At 43.2% G+C, this 21,061-nt stretch overlaps 1 protein-coding gene across 3 annotated transcripts in view; it reads left to right on the top strand.

The window, feature by feature from the left end:
* LOC311139021 (low-density lipoprotein receptor-related protein 1-like) overlaps positions 1-21,061 on the top strand; it is a gene marked incomplete at its 5' end in the record, with an annotated part of 191,419 nt that overhangs the window by 23,735 nt on the left and 146,623 nt on the right. For all 3 annotated transcript variants that reach the window (XM_084173849.1, XM_084173850.1, XM_084173848.1), the window contains one exon: positions 16,984-17,106. In XM_084173849.1, the coding sequence (XP_084029975.1) occupies positions 16,984-17,106 (123 nt within the window). The remainder of the gene's footprint in view (positions 1-16,983; positions 17,107-21,061) is intronic.

Genomic DNA, 21,061 nt, shown 5'->3' with positions numbered 1-21,061 from the left:
CAACTGGCTTACCTGGTTATATAAAGGTGAAATTAAATAAAAATAAAAATTTAGGCCAGTTAATGGTGCTTTCAAGACAACTCGGAACCGCCAAGTTACAATTTACATGTGTTTTTTGCGTAAAGCTTCCTATTGGTTGATTCTGATGCTTTCCAAGTGGGAAACTCAGAGCTCATCTTTCTACAACAAGTTTCCAAATCGGAAATTTCTGAGTTTCCAAGTTCCGAGTTGTCTTGAACGCGGCATAATTAATAGTGAATTGGAGGTCTGCCAGAGGTCCATTTAGGTAAACTGTGGGACTTGACTGTCTCAGTCTGCGGCTTTGGGGCAGCAAAATAAGTAAATGGGCTCTCTCCTCAAGTCATTCATTCTTAACTTGACTCATCTTAAATCAGTCATTGACATTCTCCCTCCCTCCTCCCTTTCTCCTTGCCTTGCTCCATCTATTCTTCCCTTACTCCTACTCTCACTCCTAGACAGATAAGCAGCAGAACTGTAGATATGGGCTCCTTCACTCCAACCCCCCCCCCCGTCCCCAATTCACACATTTCCTCGCGGTCTCACCCTCCAGCGTGTGAAATGACTAATGTCAGAGCTATGGTTTCCTATCTACAGTAAGCATTGCCATCACTTCTGTCCAGGCCTGAGTTATGGCCTGGCCAATTGCATAGCGCCTACCCAAGACTGACAGCCAGGCATGCAGTCCCTGAATTGCACAAGCTCTCTATTGCCTTGGCTTTCAGTGAGAAATGGTTCTTCAAGACCTGTCCTGGAATTATTGTGTTGTAGTGATGTAGGGCCTAAGTTGCAACATTGAAAGTCGTAAGTCTGACCTGTATGCTGTATATTCATTGGTTTTGTGCAATGGATGTGTGTAGTGTGTATACTGTTGGAATTCTGTTCATCTCCAGAGGCCAGTTGCCCTCAACCTATTCAATAGGGGGGAATTTAGACCGGAGTTAAGCGCTCATAAATGGAACATAACTCTCTATGCATATTCTGACCATGAACTTCAGCCTGAGAATAGCACATGCTATTCACTCGCTATTTGTTTGGGGTGGAGATCTAAGATATGGAGGTGTGCAGTAGCTGTGCGTGGGTAATATCACTGAGGAAGCCAAGCCAGTAAAAAAGCAATATTACAACCTGTTGTGATATTCGCGTTGTTTGCTCTATAACCCATTCGTTCATATGCCACCATGATATACAATAAGGCCGTGACAACAAAAAGACAAGTCTCACACATTGGTGGAACACAAGTTTGTTTCATCACGAAACCGGAGAGCAACATCTGTTCTGTGAAATCCACAAAGGAAATATTGCATGTAACAAACAGTTATGACTTTCAGCATGGTGAAGCAAGTTAATGTTTTTGACAGTACACTAAACTACTGATTTTAGAACCACAGTTACCGCAAAGACAACAGGAGCACTGCCTCTGCTATTCCAGCACCATTTCAACTTAAACATTTAAACATCATCAAGTCAACAAGGCTATACAGTGCAATCGGAAAGTATTCAGACCCCTTGACTTTTTCCAAATTTTGTTACATTACAGCCTTATTCTAAAATGGATTAAATAGTTTCCCCCTCCATCAATCTACACACACAATACCCCATAATAACAAAGTGTTTGCAAAAAATAAAAAACAAATAAATGGAAATATTTCATTTACATAAGTATTCAGACCCTTCACTCAGTTATTTGTTGAAGCACATTTTGGCAGTGATTCAAGCCTTGAGTCTTCTTGGGTATGACGCAACAAGCTTGGCACACCTGTATTTGGGGAGCTTCTCCCATTTCTTCTCTGCAGATCGTCTCAAGCTCTGTCAGGTTGGATGTGCAGTGTCGCTGCACAGCTATTTTCAGGTCTCTCCAGAGATGTTCGATCAGGTTCAAGTCCGGGCTCTGACTGGGCCACTCAAGGACATTCAGAGACTTGTCCCGAAGCCACTCCTGCGCTGTCTTGGCTTCGTGCTTAGGGTCGTTGTCCTGTTTGGAAGGTGAACCTTCACCCCAGTCTGAGGTCCTGAGCGCTTTGGAGCATGTTTTCATCAAGGATCTCTCTGTACTTTGCTCCGTTCATCTTTCCCTAGATCCTGACTAGTCTCCCAGTCTCTGCCGCTGAAAAACATCCCCACAGCATGATACTACCACCACCATGCTTCACCGTAGGGATGGTGCCAGGTTTCCTCCAGACGTGACGCTTGGCATTCTAGCCAAAGAGTTCAATCTTGGTTTCGTCAGACCAGAGAATCTTGTTTCTCATGGTCTGAGAGTCCTTTAGGTGCCTTTTGGCAAACTCCAAGCGGTTTGTCATGTGCCTTTTACTGAGGAATGGCTTCCGTCTGGCCGCTCTACCATAAAGGCCTGATTGGTGGAGTGCTGCAGAGATGGTTGTCCTTATGGAAGGTTCTCCCATCTCCACAGAGGAACTCTGTCAGAGTGACCATCGGGTTCTTGGTCACCTCCCTGACCAAGGCCCTTCTCCCCCGATTGCTCAGTTTGGCCGGGCGGACAGGTCTAGGAAGAGTCTTGGTTACAATTCACCAATCTAAGTGTTGGCGGTGGTGAGTTACAATTCACCAATCACGGAAGTGTGAGGTAAACAAGGATCAGATGGGGCACGTGCGGCCATGCAGCTCTTCACCGACTTTGTAGCTGTGTTTATGTAGTGGGAACACGTTAGCACGGCAGGCTCTGGTGACTTCTTGCTCAAAACGAATTGTTTAGTACCTCGTCTGTTCTCCTTTTTGTCAACTTTTCGGAACGTTCTTTGCTACGGGAGTTTTGTAACTTTTTCCACCTTGGCTTAGTGCTAGCACGCGAGCTGACGGCTATCTGGAATCCATCTATTTTGGATTTCCCTGACTTTCCCCTGGCCCGGCGACGCGGCCGCCTCCCCCTCGCTTTGGTAGCTAACTCAGCCTGCACTCTTTTTATACGTTTTACCATCGGATGGGCCCCAGCCATCAAGGCTGCTCTCTCTTTGCTTTTAATCAGTGGTTATGTTTTGGTTGTGGTGTTCTAGCTGGTTTCCAGTAATTCGGCTCTAGCTTGCCGACCATAACTGTGGTGGTTAGCTATGCTGGCTAGGCTAATAGCTAGTTGGCTAAATAGCTAACGTTAGCTGGCTGTCTAGCTTGCTGGCTAAGATGGCTATATGCAGTTAACATTCTTTGATAATTGGTTGGATGGCATATGTATTTAATAAACGTTGGTTTACTTTAATGTAGCTGTAAGCTAGGTGTTGATAGCAACTGGCTGACTCATGCACTGCTAACATAATGTTAGCAGGCTAGTAGGGCTAATGTTAGCAGGCTAGTTGGCTAGCAACTTTGCAAGTTGATTTGTAACAATAAATTCATAAAGTATTTGCTTGTAAGTTGGCTGAAAATGTAATTGAAATCAGTGCAAATTATTTGGTTTAATTTGAAATTATACATTTGACCTTATTTCTGTTGGAGTTTACACTATAGGGAATAAGATGGCTTGTCGGGTCCTCCATATTACATCACACCCCAGAAACATTTTCCGACATGATTTTGACATTCTGATCGGTTTTATGTAATAACTCGAAAAATAGAAAAGTGAGATGTAACTTTGCATTGGGACTTTTGATGCGTATACTAATGCAAATCCATGTTACATGTGGTTACGTTTATGCTTCCTACCCTTTAAGATAAATGTATTGTAAACCCTATTACATGAAAACTCCACGAGAAAATTTGTTGGCCTGAGAGTGGGAGGGTTTTCAGCGGTTTAAGTAAATGTATTCAGCCTGCGCAAGGGAACCACGTCTGCAAAGCCCCTTACCTTATGCAGGTGTGTAAGTCTGAATACCAACTACTGAGAAGTGTGTAGGAAAAGCGTGCGTAGGAAAGGCGTACATTTCCTAAGTCTGAATCGACCCCTAGGAACGCTTTATACCATTATCGTGATCATTGTTTCCATTATGGGGCGATATTGCTTTGTTTAGATTGCCCAGCCCTTGTAAGTGGTGCCACGTGTATGAAATTGAATTCAATAAAGTGAATATGTCCCACATCCCCTGAGCCTCAGGCCCGCTTCACTCCAGTCCACCACAGCGGGTGGCGGTGGCATACTGCAGTATAGTATAAGCCCTGAGCTACAGTGCCGAACCTGGCTGGTTGAGGTAAATGGCAGCCAGCTGTCTGCGTTTCACTTCATCCCAAAGGTGTTTGATGGGGTTGAGGTCAGGGCTCTGTGCAGGCCGGTCAAGTTCTTCCACACCAATCTTGAAAAACCATTTCTGTATGGACTGCGCTTTTTGTACGGGGGCATTGTCATGCTGAAACAGGAAAGGGCCTTCCCCAAACTGTTGCCACAAAGTTGGAAGCACAGAATCGTCTAGAATGTAATTGTATGCTATAGCGTTAATATTTCCCTTCACTGGAACTAAGGGACCTAGCCCGAACCATGAAAAACAGCCCCAGACCATTATTCCTCCTCCACCAAACTTTACAATTGGCGCTATGCATTGGGGCAGGTAGCGTTCTCCTTGCATCCGCCAAACCCGATTTGTCCGTCGGACTGCCAGATGGTGAAACGTGATTAATCCCTCCAGAGAACGCATTTCCACTGTTACGCGTTTCCAGAGTCCAATGGCGGCGATCTTTACACCACTCCAGCCAACGCTTGGCATTGCGCATGGTGATCTTAGGCTTGTGTGCGGCTGCTCGGCCATAGAAACTCATTTCATGAAGCTCCCAACGAACAGTTATTGTGCTGACGTTGCTTCCAGAGGCAGTTTGGAACTCTGTAGTTAGTGTTGCAACCGAGGACAGACGATTTTTACGCGCTACGCACTTCAGCACTCGGCGGTCCCGTTCTGTGAGCTTGTGTGGCCTACCACTTCGCGGCTGAGCCGTTTTTGCTCCTAGACGTTTTCACTTCACAGTAACAGCACTTACAGTTGATCGGGGCAGCTCTAGCAGGGCAGACATTTGACAAACTGACTTGTTGGAAAGGAGGCATCCTATGACGGTGCAAGTTTGAAAGTCACTTTGCTCTTCAGTACGGGCCATTCTACTGCCAATGTTTGTCTATGGAGATTGCATGGCTGTGTACTCTATTTTATACACCTGTCAGCAACGGGTGTGACTGAAATAGCCAAATCCACTCATTTGAAGCGTCCACATACTTTTGTATAGTGTATGTGTGGTTTAGGTACATTTTCCATCCATAAGGGCACATTTGCCCATGTATCGTTAGCTAGAAATAATGTTTGCCAGCTAGAAATGTTAGTCGCCTCAACATTATGGTAAGTTGATCTCCCCCCCCAACCAACATACCTTAGCTAGCTAATATTATACCCCTTTCAACATTTTTGATTTTGTTTAAGCACGATTGCTGCTGGAAAGCAACTGAAACAGATATTGATTTTTGCACCACATCAAATTGGCTAGCTAGCTAATGACAGATCATATTAATTTGGCTAGCTAACAGCTAGCTTTCAGTGGATAAACTAGCTATTTAGCCATCTCGGAATATTGTTTGATTTGCTTGCCAGCTTTGCCGACAGTAGTCAGAGACCACTTTACCAGAAAGATTTTAGAATCATAATAGGTGACTCGTTTCAGGATATTAGGCATCACTACTTCACAGGAGAGGCATTTGAACGTAAACATGTATTTTTGATCAAAATTCGTTTTTTGGCAGAAATGCATTCTGGAACATGTGAACTTTATTGTGCCTCAATAACAAACTTGTATGCCATCTGTAAATATAAATAAATTACGAGCCTAGTTGGTTTAGCCACGGAAAAAGACAGGAACCTTCCTGCTAGCCGAGAGATGAGTTCGGATTGGTCTGCCATGTAGCACGCTTCTGTCTAACATGAGCTACTCAGTATGTGTAGGTAATCCTTTCTATTGCGGCTTTTTTTAAAGATATCACGAAGAAGTGCAAAAGTGTTGCTAATGCTCTCCACTTTCTGGAGGACTGAGTTTTGAAATCAGTGGAATGCCCGGTGGAAGCAGAGTGTGATAGCTAAGGAGATGGAGAAAATTCTGCAGTTTGATTGCAAATATGCGAAGGGGGTCGAAAAGAGAACACACAGAAAGCTGTTGTATAAAACACCGGTCTCCAGATTAGATATTCAAACTAAGGGCAACCATGGCAGAGTGAGAAGCATTCATCCATGTATACGGGTAAGAGTCTAGCTAGCTAAATTTTTTCAGATATTATAACTTTCTAATTTTGTCAGAGTAGTTTTCAAGTTAAAGCGTACTGTTAGCTAGCTAGCTAACGTTAGCTGGCTGGCTCGCTAGCTAATGTTACGTGTAGGATCTAATGTAATATTATTTGTATGTCAGAGCCATTTGCATTGCTAGTTATAGCCTAATGTTAGCTAGCTAGCTAACGTTGAACCTCGCTAGTTGGTTAGCTTTAGCTACCTGCAGATTCATGCAGGCTAGTAACGTTATGATTTGTGATTATGGTTCATTGTTTAGCTAGCTAGCTAGCTAGCTACATGTCTAAACAAAAGACTCCACTATGCAAGTAAGCGTTTCACTGTACCGTTTACACCTTCTGTATCCTGTGCATGTGACAAAATTTGATATTATTTGATACAGTGTGTGTTTACCAAAGACGGTAATGTAAAGAACAACATGACCTGCACCAAAGAATCAGTGTCCAAGTTCTAAAATTCTCCGGTAGAATGCCCTGCTTTTATTTCGTCACACTCACAACCGTAAGCCATTTTCTGTAATTAGCTCGCCATTAACTTGTAAATAATGATCTTGTTGCGAGTTTATTTTCCTGTAATAACGAATACAAATTTGCTAAAGTTAAGACGTTGTCAGCTATATGAAATGGCCATTATTTGAACTGGCTAGCCAGCTAACTTAACGTTAGCTAGCTAGCTAACAAGCTAGAAACGAACCAAAACATTTAGAAAGTTGCTTTTAGTTGGCTGGTTTGCTAGATTGACATATAATAAATTAATTTTTAGACGGATGGGTTTATTGGTGTTAAAATACACCAGTTATGCTATTTTGGACCACCAGGCTGCTGATGTCATGCACCCTGTTGTTTTTATGTTTATACTTTTTTCAAAACGACAACAACAAGTTTGATGTCGGACAACAATAGAATGTTAATGATGTCACTGCGACAACTGTCTACAGACATGTCGATAGACGTAATATAAACCAGCCTTAAGTCTTAATCTTTGGTTGTTTAGTACACTACCTTACTCACTCTGTTTAGCACATGGCCTCACATGTGAATCCTTAAAGAGATGGGTGGGGCTAAGGCTTAAGAGGGGGTGAACAATGCTGAATGGGTGTAGACAAAGAAGGGCTCTCCAGTAGGTGTACCAAAACATTCAAGGGCCATTTTCTCAAAAGTGGGTTTACAAGTTTATCAGCTTTCAAAGCAGAATTACCTTCCCATTGTTTTTCAACTGTAATGTATGATATACAATTTTCTAGCTCTGAGTGTCTACTTTTATTGAATGTAAAAAACACTTTCAAATTTTGCTACATAAGATCGAGCTGGTCGGTCACATATTGACTACTTGCTGATGTCAAGCTATTTCCAAAAGCCTTCTCTGATGAAGCAAGCTAAATTACATAAGTAGTTTGCTTAGCCGAATGGATAGGCTACGTGAGGGTAGCCAATCTGAAATTACATGTTTACTGATCATGAAAAGCATGCTGTTACTTGCTGTATAACTATGATATAGAGCTAAATGTGCGCAATTGTTTTGCATGGAATCATCGGAAATTAGTAGTTCTGACGTGCTCTTCAAGAGGTGATCATATTACAACCAAATAATTGTAACATTTATTTGACAATCCCTTGAAAACTGGGTGTGGTTTTCAATGGTTTTAGCGGAGCTGGGGATCTCCCTTCCACCCAGCAGGCAAATGGAACATTCTGCACCTTTATTGTGACGTTTATTGATAACAACCTAACCTGATTGTCGTAGAGTTTCAGGAGAGTGAACAGTGAGTAAGGAGACAAAGAGCTGAGATATTCAATGTCTGTCAGCTATGACTGGTTGCTCGTCAAATGTAGAAGGCATCGCTATGAGACCTTGTGTATGTCAGAGAGCCAGCAATTTAGGCCAAATAAAATGTGTGTCTTGGCTACTCTTTGAAGAGCTTTGGATGGAATCTTTTATTGATTTTCAAACAATTATTTTATAGAAACTGTTCATCTTTCACTTGCCAAAGAGAAACTCCTTTCCTAAGGTTTGTAGAGATTATTGAACTGTTGTTGCACAGACACTGCTTACAAAGCATAGAATGATGGGGAATTATTTCATGTGGGCCCCCAATTAACAGCCCTCAATAGACAATTTCAGACTATTAGAGGAGGTTTACCTTCGGGAACAAAAAGCATTTTGGGTCCAATTAAACATAGGGTCTGGTCTGTTGGTGACTTAGAACCTTTGTCTTCAATATAGTAACTGAACAAGGATGGGGCAAAGTCTTCATGAAGAGAAATGCACGACTTAGTCACGTAGGCTTAGTTATCCCCCAGTATTGTCGGCTTATAATCCATCACCAATAAAGTTTGACATTGCACATAAATTCTAATTCTGAGTTCCCAATGTTTTTTTTTTTTTATTGTTTTTTTTAGGGGGTAGATCAGCTTAATATTGCAGATTGTAACTTCCATCAATGTAATTGTCTGCATCACTTCCAATCCCCCATGGTTTCTATATATTTTTTAAGAAAATAAATTCCCCTTTATTACTTTCCAACCCCACCACCCTTTCCCTAATTGGAGTAAACTAGTGAACAACAATGCTTAGGCCTCTACTTCCAGCTTATACTTACTATTTTATGGACACAGTCAATTTTACAATTATATTACATACTGTGTATCTTTAAATTCTAATTCTGAGTTCCCGATGATAATTCTAAAATGTTTGCCTGACAAACCCAAATTCTGTGATTTAACGGTGCATTATAATGGATGGCAAATTATGAAGGAGGGCTTTTAGGGCAAACAGTCTAGAGTAGGGATACTGAAAATGCATAACACTGAACAAAAGTTACTTCAGTTTTAGCAGTACTGGGTCCATAGCCGCAGGAAGTAGGGGTGCTGGGGCATCACCCCCTGATAAATGTAAATATCTTTAGCAAAAATTAGGCTATATAAAAAAATCCCCTTGAATATTACTCTTCTCTGAACAGACATAAATAAAATAATTCCAAATACTACACCAGAGAGCATAATTTAGCTACAGAGGGTCAATAGCTTCTAAAATAAGTTTTATCACTTACAGTCGGGAAGGCCGCAATTAGGGCAGCAGGCGCGCCAAATATAGAACAGCTTGTTGTGTTGTGGCCATAGATATAATCCATAGAAGGCTTTTGGAACCTCAAACCCTGTCACCTTGACTGTTAAATTCATGTGTACACTAGCCAGTCCTGACTTGAATGGGAACTGCCATTTATGGATTATATTTCCATGGTTGGTTGCAGCTGTCAGTTTGCCTTTCACAAATGTCAAAATACAATTGCGAGAAAAATGTAGACCTACCGTTTGGAAAGCAAATGCCTACTGCTGAAGAGAGAAGACGAAGCTTTAAAAAAAGGGTTAACTTTTAAACGATTCAGAGCAAACAGCACTGTTTTTCAAAGTAGCTTATCTTGAGGTATTGGCACAAGCGCATCAGCCATCACAGGTGAGTAGCCTATGCTTCATCTTCATCATTGGGTGAGTCAGTGTCACTAGATAGTTTTTATTTTATTTTGTAGCCTATACTATACTGTATACACTTATGGACAAACGCATACTATACTATAAAAACACAAAAACCAACTACTCCTGCGCACACACACACACACACACCAGTGCCCTATCCTCTTTGATGTGATGTTAATGAAGGCCTTCATTTACAGGGATATCAAGCAGACTCGGCTCATTAAAATATCCAAAATGTCCTGCTTTCAAAAAAAGATAGTCACCCCATCTTTTAAAAGATCAATCAGAAACTGCCTGCATTTTCATAAACATTTTACCACAGCCCAGAGTCTGTCTGAAGTTTCTGTTTTCCTTCTGTTTGTTCTCTGGTTGATTTGGGCACGTTTTGCATTTTTCCAGGCCTTCAAAACTCCCAGAGCTCCATATTTAAGGTGCACAGCTGGTGCCCCAGGGCTTTTTTTGCAACTTGACAAATTGAGAACCTTTCCCCCTTCTCTTTTCACTCTCTTCCATGACTAAACCTTGAGTCTGCTGGGCGGAGAGGAAGGAGGAGGCTGGAAGGAGGCCACTGTAGCCACAGGGAGTTAACTCTGTTCTTGTTTTGGCCGTTAGATCCACAGTGTAACATCTTCAGGTCTCTCTTCTCTCCCCGACCTCCCTCCCTCACTCCCTCTGCCCTCAGCCTTTGTTGCGGCTGTTTGCTTCCCCATTACTGGTCACACTTGAGCTTGCAGCTGGTGAAATCTCCAGGGTTTGGAATTCAATGGGGCCGTCTCCAGAGAACTCTGCTCTCCATAGGGTCAAACACATTGTTTTTGCTCTCTATTTGTTTTAATGGACTTCCAAGTACATTCTGCAAATAGTTGAGAGAAACAATAATGTCTGAGTGTTTTAGCTCTGCGTTTCCAGGTCAAGGGTCGTCCAGTTGATTTGAGGCCATGTTGTTGGGAAATCTTCTCCTGAAGCGGTTTTCATTCTTGGTCTCATGTCTTTTAGTTTTGAATGACCATAGAGTCCATTTGGCTGGAGTGGTAGATGTATCTGAGCGCTAAGCTCTTTCTTTCTCTCTCGTGAATATGAAACTGTTTTAGATTGTGTGTTTTAGAATCCGAAACTGTGAGACTAGCCAAGAGGGGAGTTCAAGATGGGAAGGATTACACACAACTCAAGTTGTTTATGTTCCCCCCCGATGTAAGCCTCTCCTTGTCTCCTTTAAATATTTGCAAATATAATTACGTTTTATCACTTGTTAAATAACACCAAGACATATTTAGGATAGGACTTAATTACTCTGTCTAGGATTGTGTTTTACTCTGTAAAAAAACAAAGGTGGTGCATACAGTACATGCAATTTTTACTAACTGGACCCTATGAATAATAATGGACCCTATTCCCGTCAAGTCATTGAAACCAGTTAATGGCCACTATGGCTTTCTTCTCAGCCTCCCGTCACATACCTGGTGTCTTATATCCATGCCAGCTTCTTTATTCTCAATACACACTGTACATAGACCTACACTTTAGAGACAATCCCAATAACAATAGGCCATAACTAAGAGAGAATCTCCCCTTAAGCTCTAAGGAGGTCTGGACCATAATGCAGCCTGTCTTCTCTCAGGAAGTTTATCCAAACCGCATTGTATGTACTCTAAAGGAAACCAGCTGCAGTCATGTACAAGCCTGTGCGAGCGCACACACACACATTCACTTGCATAGAGTACACAAACGGGACAACAGCGTTGGTCATGGGAAGAAAGTCTCCTGTGATTATAGGCTAGGGTTAATGAGTTGAGACTTACTGTAGTCTATGAGAGTGAGTCTGGCTGACTGGATGCAGGTGTCTACCCCACAGTGACATTGTCAATAAGGGTGGTGAATGCGGGTCTCTGTGACTGCCTGGGGTATAGTAACCATGTCTGTCTGGTGACTGGGCTATATTATGTCTGTCTGGCCGTCTGCCTTTCATATCTACTTTTGCACAAATGCCACCTTTGACTGGATGTTTGAGAGTGTCACTACTGACTGAAGTACATCCTTGACTAGATGGATAGAGGAAACACGAGAGCCAAAGGAATTCTGTATTCAGAAATTGTGACATTTTACAAAATGTTTCCCTTGTCTTATAGCTGGAATCCTTAATTGGTGAAACTGAGACGTCCGTTTTGAGATATTACAACAACGAAGTTACTGCAAACAACAGTTTTTTTCCGCCTCGGACATCATTGCGCGCACGATAGAACAGCAGAATATGTACTGCAATGTTTTTCACTTCCGTTTCATCAGAGGGCTGATTGTTATTAAATTAAACTATTCAAGATTTAGTTTCCAATTGACTCCGACAGCTGCAACATTTCCATAACTACTATTAGGCCTCCATACATCTTATGTTACTGTGAAGTTATTATTTCCATTTATCTTTCACCAGTAAACTTCTCTCTGTAGTTGATTGTAGCCTACTTTCAGACATCCAGTATCTCATTGGCTGTGTAAGTGGAGTGGTACAGTAAGCTTATATGACTGTTGTCTCTGTCCCCTGGCCTGTCTAATATAGTGCTGTACCCTTCTTGATCTTGGCCTGCATTGGTGGATTCCCTGGCGCAGCTCCAGTTTATTTATATATATATATATATAGTGCTGTGTTGTGGGCGCTGGAGGTCCTGTGGCTGGGAGAGAGAAGGTTGTGTTTGCCTTGAGCCCTTCCTGGGGGATGGTGGGGTGGTGGAGGGGAAGTTGTTATTTAGCCCAAATGGTGGTGACCAGGAGTGTTTTCACACACATCCAGTTGGGTAAACAACATGGCGAGGCAGGCAGCTCATTGATAGCACGTGTGACATTCCCCTGTCCTGACCCATCTCAACTACCCCATTCTCCTTCTGCCTCAGCCCCCCCCCTCCTCTGCTTCTCCCCTGTCCCGAGCTGGCCTGGGATGGGGCCTGAGCCTCAATCCTTTATCCCCTGCTCCCACTGGTCAGCAGTAGAACATTGATGGGCTCGCCCTGGTGCTCTACTTATACGTTCTATCTTCTCTCCCCTGTTCTGTTCAGTCTTTTCTCTCCACTTTGTCCTCCCGACCCCCTCTTTCTTTCCCCTTTAGCCACTTTGCCCGTGGCATAATTTATTCATTGATGCAGGTTACTAGCCAGCATTGCCATCCAGACTGAAAAATACAGATTTTCCTTATCAGTTCTAATATGAAAAAGGAAATGCCCTGGGAAAAGAATCTTGATTGTGTCATTGTTGTCACCATTCTCTTTACTTATCGCCTCTTCCTCCCCCTAGAACATCTTTGCTGGTCACAACAGTCCCATTTAGTAGTACAGTAAAGTCTACTACAGTAGCTTTACCTCCTGACCCACTTCCTGCTCTCCCCGGTAGCTTCCTGTCAGCTGCTCGTTGAGTCGTGTCTGAAGCGGCTGCTGCTATGTTAACAGAACACACCGGTTTAATCCCACAGCCGTTACTGTCTGGGAGATCCGTTACACACACGGCTGTTACAAACATGGCGGCTGCTCTCTGTAGGCCGTCACACACAGCAAGCAGCTTTCAAGTTACAGGAGACGGGAGCTGCCTGGCTTGGCCTGTCTCTGTGGTGTCTACCGTAGCCTCCTACAACACAACACAACACATTTTACACAAGCCTGGTTGCATTTCATCAATAATTCAGGGTTAACTCATGACTTCTGGGCGAGATAATTTATGTAGTTAGTCGGGCTGAAGTGCAGGTAGCACTTTCAGGAAGAGGAGGATGAGCAGAGAGAAAGATCTGCATGTCGGAGTCAGACTTCTGTGTGTGCATGCATGTTTACAATTGTGTGTGTGTACTCCAGTGCCGGAGAGCCATATAAAGACCCCCTTCACACCAGCAGCCCGCCAGTGGAATGGCCTAAAATAACCCAACATGGCCCCCGTTTATTTCATGAAAAACAAACAAACAAACTGAATGTTTGTCAGTGGTTACCTCAAACATTAGAAGACTATTTGGCTGCACCTTAGATGGAAAGAATGTTCTGGAATCTAGGGGGCTCTTTTGCATTTCTCTAAGAAACAAAACACTTTTTACTTTTAAGAAAAAAATAAAGTGTGCTGTTCGAGAGAAGGGAATGGGCTAATACTTCACTGGCAGACAGGTTATTGGAGATGTAACTAACAGGAGAGACTAGTTACCACACCCCATATCCTCATGTACCCTCTAGCCACCCAGCCATTGACCCTTCCTCCTTTCTGTGGTCACTTCTGATGAGTGCCTCTTCAACTTCAGACGATGACATTCCATTTCCTCATTCACATACTCAAATTGGCTCTCTAATAATAACTTGTTCCACTGTCAGTCAAACAGCCTGGCTCTCACACTTCTGCCTGTTTGCCTAACTCCTCTCTGTTAAAATCCTCTCATCTTGTACACTGACACATCACTGATGTTATAGAGGACTATGGCCACTGTAGGCCAACTGTGGACATTTAGAAATATACTGAACAAAAATATAAACGCAACAATTTCAAAGATTTTACTGAGTTACAGTTCATATAAGGACATTTTCAAATGTCCATTGATAAAATGCAATTGTGTTCGTTGTCCGTAGTTTTATGCCTGCCCATACCAAAACCCCACCACCACCATGGGGCACTCTGTTCACAAAGTTGACATCAGTAAGCTGCTCGCCCACATGACGACATACATGTGGTCTGTGGTTGTGAGACCGGTTGGACGTACTGCCAAATTCTCTAAAATGACGGAGGCGGCTTATGGTAGAGAAATGAACGTTCAATTCTCTGACAACAGCTCTGGTTGACATTCCTGCAGTCAGCATGCCAATTGCATGCTCCCTCAACTTGAGACATCTGGCATTGTGTTGTGTAACAAAACTGCACATTTTTAGAGTGGCCTTTTATTGTCCCCAGAACAAGGTGCACCTGTGTAATGATCATGCTGTTTAATCAGCTTCTTGATATGCAACACCTGTCAGGTGGAGGGATTATCTTGGCAAAGGAGAAATGCTCACTAACAGGGATGTAAACAAATTTGTGCACAATGTGAGAAATAAGCTTTTTGTGCGTATGGAACATTTCTGGGATCTTTTAATTCAGTTCATGAAACATGGGACCAACATTTTACATGTTGCGTTAACCCTAACCCTTTTTCTCTCCAATTTAAATATTATCTCATCTCTGCAACTCCCCAACGGGCTCGGGAGGCGAAGATCGAGTCATGCGTCCTCCAAAACATGACTCACCAAACCGCGCTTCTTAACACCCGCCCGCTTAACCCGGAAGCCAGCCGCACCAATGTGTCGGAGGAAACACTGTTCAACTAACGATCGAGGTCAGCCTGCAGGCGCCCGGCCCGCCACAAGGAGTCGCTAGAGCGCGATGAGCCAAGTAAATCTCCCCCTGGCCAAACCCTCCCCTAACCTGGACGACGCTGTGCCAATTGTGCATCGCCCTATGAGACTCTTGATCACGGCCAGTTGTGATACAGCCTGGGATCGAACCCGGGTCTGTAGTGATGCCTCAAGCACTATTCAATTCTGCTAACCTACCTTGTTTTTTGTTGAAATCAGTAGGCCGGTTGAAGAGCCTCCCTTGAAATGCTGTGTCACAGTAATAATAATAATCCCCTGACTTGTTCAGTGTAGGCTAAATACACTGGTTAAAAGGGTAGAATAACTTTCCGAAATCAGACCGCTGTACCTTCATTCTGTTTTTTCAACTGAAAAAGTCACGTGTTTGAGAAGATGGAGAAAATGGCTGCTTTCCTAATGTTTTGAAAACATCACTGACTGGCCAGTGAATTAATTGAGTTGTTAATATCTATTTGATGAAGTGCGGTTTTAAGACTCGGGGCGACACTTGCATGTTTCTCCATAACCACCGATTCCAGGTCTGGAAAGTTTAGAATGAAACAAAAGTATTCAAGGTCTCCTAGGAGGTATTCAGTTATTTAAATTTTTCCCCCACTTTTTATGACTGGCTTTTTAGGTCAGCATTCCTAATGTTTCCTTCGCTAGCTCCCAAGCTCTCTAGACCCCATATGCCTGCCTGACTAACTGCATGTTAAACCAGCACTCCCTCAGCCCTCCTAGACTACGCAACTATGCGGTTTAGTGTGTGTTATATGTGCGTGTGCACAGGAGAGGATTTAAGGTGGTGCAGCTTTGAATACTTTCCCCCTTTTGGCTCTGGATAGAGGACAGTTTTCAAATTTTTGGGTGGTGGGATTAGGGGGGTTTAGGGGGGGTGGGGGGGCTTTCGGAACAAGATGTCCTTTGATAGCCTGTAAACGTGTTGCATCACTGCTGTTGGCCTGGGAACACTGACCTGGATATTTGTAGGCAAGCCGACGCAAATACCTACAAGACCAGAGGCCGTTCTCTCTCTCTCTGTGTGTGTGTGTGTGTCCGTCCGTCCGTGCCCAAACTTTTTCACTCGGGGCCTCCTTCCAACATTAGGCAACATCCCGCGCCCTGGTGCGCACCACATCTATTTCTATGGCACAAGCACTGTTCATGACAACTGTTCACACACCCCTTGTTGGTTGAGAGAATTTTGCAGGTTTAAAGCTTATTTCCTGCAACAAAAAAATTACAACAATATCTATGGGCAACAAATCCCCCCCCCCCCCCCCAAAAAAAAAAAAAACGATGTTAGCTGACATGGGCTATTTCGGACAAGTTATGAATAGCTTTCTAACGTGTGCAATAACTAACATAACAAGAGGAACTGATGATGCACTACCCAATATCGAAATTGCACCTTGTGCATTCTAATATTACAACTTTCAAGAGTAAGTTTAAAGCCGGACTGTGTTCCTTTAAAAAATGACCCCTCTCTCCCGACCCCTCTCACCCCCTAGACCACTGCACTAAAGAGATGCCAATCAGGACAACTTTCTCAGAGCCCAATTAGTCCCAGTTTTAACTGGGGCTGGAGAGTCAAAGCTGCCTGGGCCTTCATTTTAACAGCCAGATGACTCCACAGAAACTGAAATAAACAGAAATAAACTGCATTTGACTAATGATACCCAGGAGAGTTTTCACCTATCAATCTGAAATAACTTTTATTTTAATGATTTATTCAACTTTCTTCGCCTTTTCATTATGCAGCAAATATTATGGTATAACCGTGAAACCCATGATATTTTCAAAGTTATGCAGTTCACAATTATTTAACTTTCCTTGCCTTCTCTATCAACCAAATGCAACAAACTTTCTACTCAACATTGTGTTTCGTGTTTGCTGCTACAGAGTTACCTGCTACATCATTTTACAGTTAATGTATTTTGTCTTGCGTTTCAGCCCCAAAGACGTGCAGTCCGAAGCAGTTTGTGTGTAAGGACCAGGTGACGTGCATCTCCAAGGGCTGGCGCTGCGATGGGGAGAAGGACTGCCCAGACGGCTCGGATGAATCGCTGGATGTCTGTAAGTCTCTGTCTCTCACATGCTGTCTGTCCAGCGTGTCCATTGCCCACTGTTGTGTGGCTATGAAGGAAATGAGCGACACAATGCTAAGAAGTAGGCTACTATGTGAGGGAAAGACTTTTGAATGTAGGAATTGATGTCTGTTTTGTTTGTCCCCGCTGCATCTGTAGCTAGTTATTCTCGAGTAATTTACATTGGTTGGATTGAGTACCAAAGGTCATGCTTTGTTGGTGTTCTGTTTGAGTGGATCATCATTTAAAATGGGTCACGACGTCCCCCTACATCTGTCCTATGGTTTGGCAATACAGTACATCATGGTTGTCACCGTGTTTAGTATTTAGTCTAGTTAGCCGAGCTGTGACATGACTGTCATGTCTCTAACAGAATGCACTCTGTCACATTGAGTCTACACACCCTGTCCAGTACACCCAGAGTTTAATGGACCAGTTATTCTCATCATGTCCTACACATTCACCAGCTGTTCCAAGAAAATAAAAATAAAAATGTTTCATTGTCACATTCACATAAATATCATACCTCCCCTGTTATTGTAATGGTGGGAGGTTAGTATGTCTTGGGGGTTTTATATTTCTGCTTGCTCACTCATCATTATTCACGATTCATTTCGGACTATCCGTAATCATGGTACCATCCACATTAATGTAGAAGTGTTTAGAAACATATTATATTCTTACTTACAATAAAAGTGACTCCAAAAGGTCACAATACATTATTTACCATTCATTTCTATTGGGCACCAAATAATTTGAAACACAACCAAAACAAACAGTAAATGCATCCAACAAGTTTGTAGAGTCACACGCTTGATCTAATCATTGCTTGCTAGGAATATGGGACCAAATACTACACTTTTGACTACTTTAATATACATAAAGTGAATTTCTCCCAATACTTTTGATCCCCTAAAATGGTGAGACTGTACAAGAGGTGCTGTAATCGCTAAACGGTTCACCCGATATGGATGAAAATACCCTCCAAATTAAAGCTGACAGTCTGCACTTAAACCTCGTAGTCATTGTATCATTTCAAATCCAAAGTGCTGGAGTACAGAGCCAAAACAACACAAAAATTGTCACTGTCCCGATACTTTTGGAGCTCACTGTATTTGTGCCTGTGTGCATGCGTGCGACACTCAACTTCTTCCTGCACATAAATATAAACCCTAAAATATTGATCTAAACTTTAACTGCGGATTTTAAGATGGGTAATTAAAGGTAGATGTTATTTCATTTTTAGAGTTCCTTGAATGTATCGCTCTCCCTTATCACCCATATAATTAGAAAAGCTGTTGCGGTACCTGCTCTATTATATTATGCATGCTTAATTTGATTGCATTTGTTCACCATAAATATGACTGGAGTCAAGGTTCCAACATTATCATCAACTACCCTAATGATGGTTGTTTGTTTCCCCTGGTAGAAGTAAGAAGAGGTTAAGTCTTATCAGCAGAGGAAAAGGCTTCCTTGGCATGGAGGGAGGATGACTTATGTGAATTAGATCAACTGATGGGAATTGGGGCCGATTTGGCAGCGACCCCAGATCACCGATAAGGACTCAGGTTGTTAAGTGTTTCCTACAGGGCTAGGGCTACAGTATGAAAACTTGGCTATTATACTTCAGTCCGGTTACTTACAGTGCATTCGGAAAGTATTCAGACCCCCTTCACATTTTTCCACATTTTGTTATTTCCCCTCACCAATCTACACACAATACCCCATAATGACAAAGCGAAAAAAGTTTTTTTTGACGTTTTTGCAAATGTAAAAAAACTAAACAGAAATACCTTATTTACATAGGTATTCAGACCCTTTGCTATGAGACTCGAAATTGAGCTCAGGTGCATCCTGTTTCCATTGAGCATCCTTGATGTTTCACCTGTGGTAAATTTTAAATGATTGGACATGATTTGGAAAGGTACACACCTGTCTATATAAGGTCCCACAGTTGACAGTGCATGTCAGAGCAAAAACCAAGGCATGAGGTTGAAGGAATTGTCCGTAGAGCTCCGAGACAGGATTGTGTTGAGGCACAGATCTGGGTAAGGGTACCAAAACAATTCTGCAGCATTGAAGGTCCCCAAGAACACAGTGGCCTCCATAATCATTGTTCAATGGAAGAAGTTTATAACCACCAAGACTCTTCCTAGAGCTGGCCACCCGGCCAAACTGAGCAATTGTGGGAGAAGGGCCTTAGTCAGGGAGGTGACCAAGAACCCGATGGTCACTCTGACAGAGCTCCAGAGTTCCTCTGTGGAGATGGGCGAACCTTCCAGAAGGACAACCATCTCTGCAGCACTCCACCAATCAGACCTTTATGGTAGAGTGGCCAGACGGAAGCCAATCCTCAGTAAAAGGCACATGACAGCCCGCTTGGAGTTTGCCAAAAGGCACCTAAAGGACTCTCAAACCATGAGAAACCAGATTCTCTGGTCTGATGAAACCAAGATTAAACTCTTTGGCCTGAATGACAAGCGTCATGTCTGGAGGAAACCTGGCACCATCCCTACGGTGAAGCATGGTGGTGGCAGCATCATGCTGTGGGGATGTTTTTCAGCGGCAGGGACTGGGAGACTAGTCAGGATCGAGGGAAAGATGAACGGAGCAAAGTACAGAGATCCTTGATGAAAACATGCTCCAGAGCGCTCAGGACCTTAGACTGGGGGCGAAGGTTCACCGCCCAACAGGACAATGACCCTAAGCACACAGCCAAGACAGCGCAGGAGTGGCTTCGGGACAAGTCTCTGAATGTCCTTGAGTGGACCAGCCAGAGCCCGAGAGAGACCTGAAAAGAGCTGTGCAGCGACGCTCCCCATCCAACCTGACAGAGTTTGAGAGGATCTGCAGAGAAGAATGGGAGAAACTCGCCAAATACAGGTGTGCCAAGCTTGTAGCGTCATACCCAAGAAGACTCCAGACTGTAATCGCTGCCAAATGTGCTTCAACAAAGTACTGAGTAAAGGGTCTGAATACTTAAGTAAATGTGATATTTCCGTTTTCTTTTTTTTATAAATAAATGTACAAACATTTCTAAACCTGTTTTTGCTTTGTCGTTATGGGGTATTGTGTGTAGATTGATGAGGGGAAAAAAACAATTTAATCCATTTTAGAATAAGGCTGTAACGTATCAAAATGTGGAACAGGTCAAGGGGTCTGAATACTTTCCGAATGCACTGTATGAGCGGAGCGTGTGGTTCTGTAACCAGGCTTACGTTGACACATAATCAGATTCAACACAGTGCCCTGGGTCTGGGTCTGGCTGGGAAGAACAATGGGAGGCTTCATCCGCTACATTGAGCGTTGGCCGTTCATTCATGTGTGCCTTCACGCAACTCAGTCATACCCAATTACCTGATTTACAAAGTTTATCTTTGCTTTGAAAGAAACAGTTTCCTTTTACACCCCTCGCCACAGAGGTGGCAGTCAAAAAAGCAGTGTTTTTGCAGTAGCGAGTGATATAACATAGTTACTGTTTCAATTTGAGTAATAATTTTACAGTTACTGATCAAATACATAGGTTGTTACTTTTGATATATATATATATATATATAATATAGACCCCCAACACTGGTTATAAGACAAAACCAAACAGGGTGGAACACAAACAAAATATGACGGCCGTCTAGGGGAGGGTGGGGGGGGGGGGAATCAAAGCAGCCCGGTCTATTTGGTCAGCTTCTCCCTCGGAGAGAAACGCTCAGCTCAGCGCTCGCAGTCTGGATCTGGAAGGATGGAGAAACCAAGGCTAGAAGAAAGGGGGAGGGAGCAATCAAAACAAAACAACAAAGGGGGGGGGGGGGGGAGTGACCGAGAGGAAAGGGGAGATGCTGTGGAGGCAGTCTAGACGAGGAGGGGAGGGGAACGGAGCAGAGGAGGGAGCGCCCATCAGTGAGTCTGGAAGTCATCACAGGCTGTCCCAAACCAATGGAGAAACCTGC

The sequence above is a fragment of the Coregonus lavaretus genome (assembly GCF_964263955.1).
Source record: "Coregonus lavaretus genome assembly, chromosome: 12".
In the NCBI taxonomy this organism is placed as follows: Eukaryota; Metazoa; Chordata; class Actinopteri; order Salmoniformes; family Salmonidae; genus Coregonus; species Coregonus lavaretus.
The sequence above is the reverse complement of the archived record's forward strand: the minus strand, read 5'-3'. Positions and strand labels throughout refer to the sequence as shown.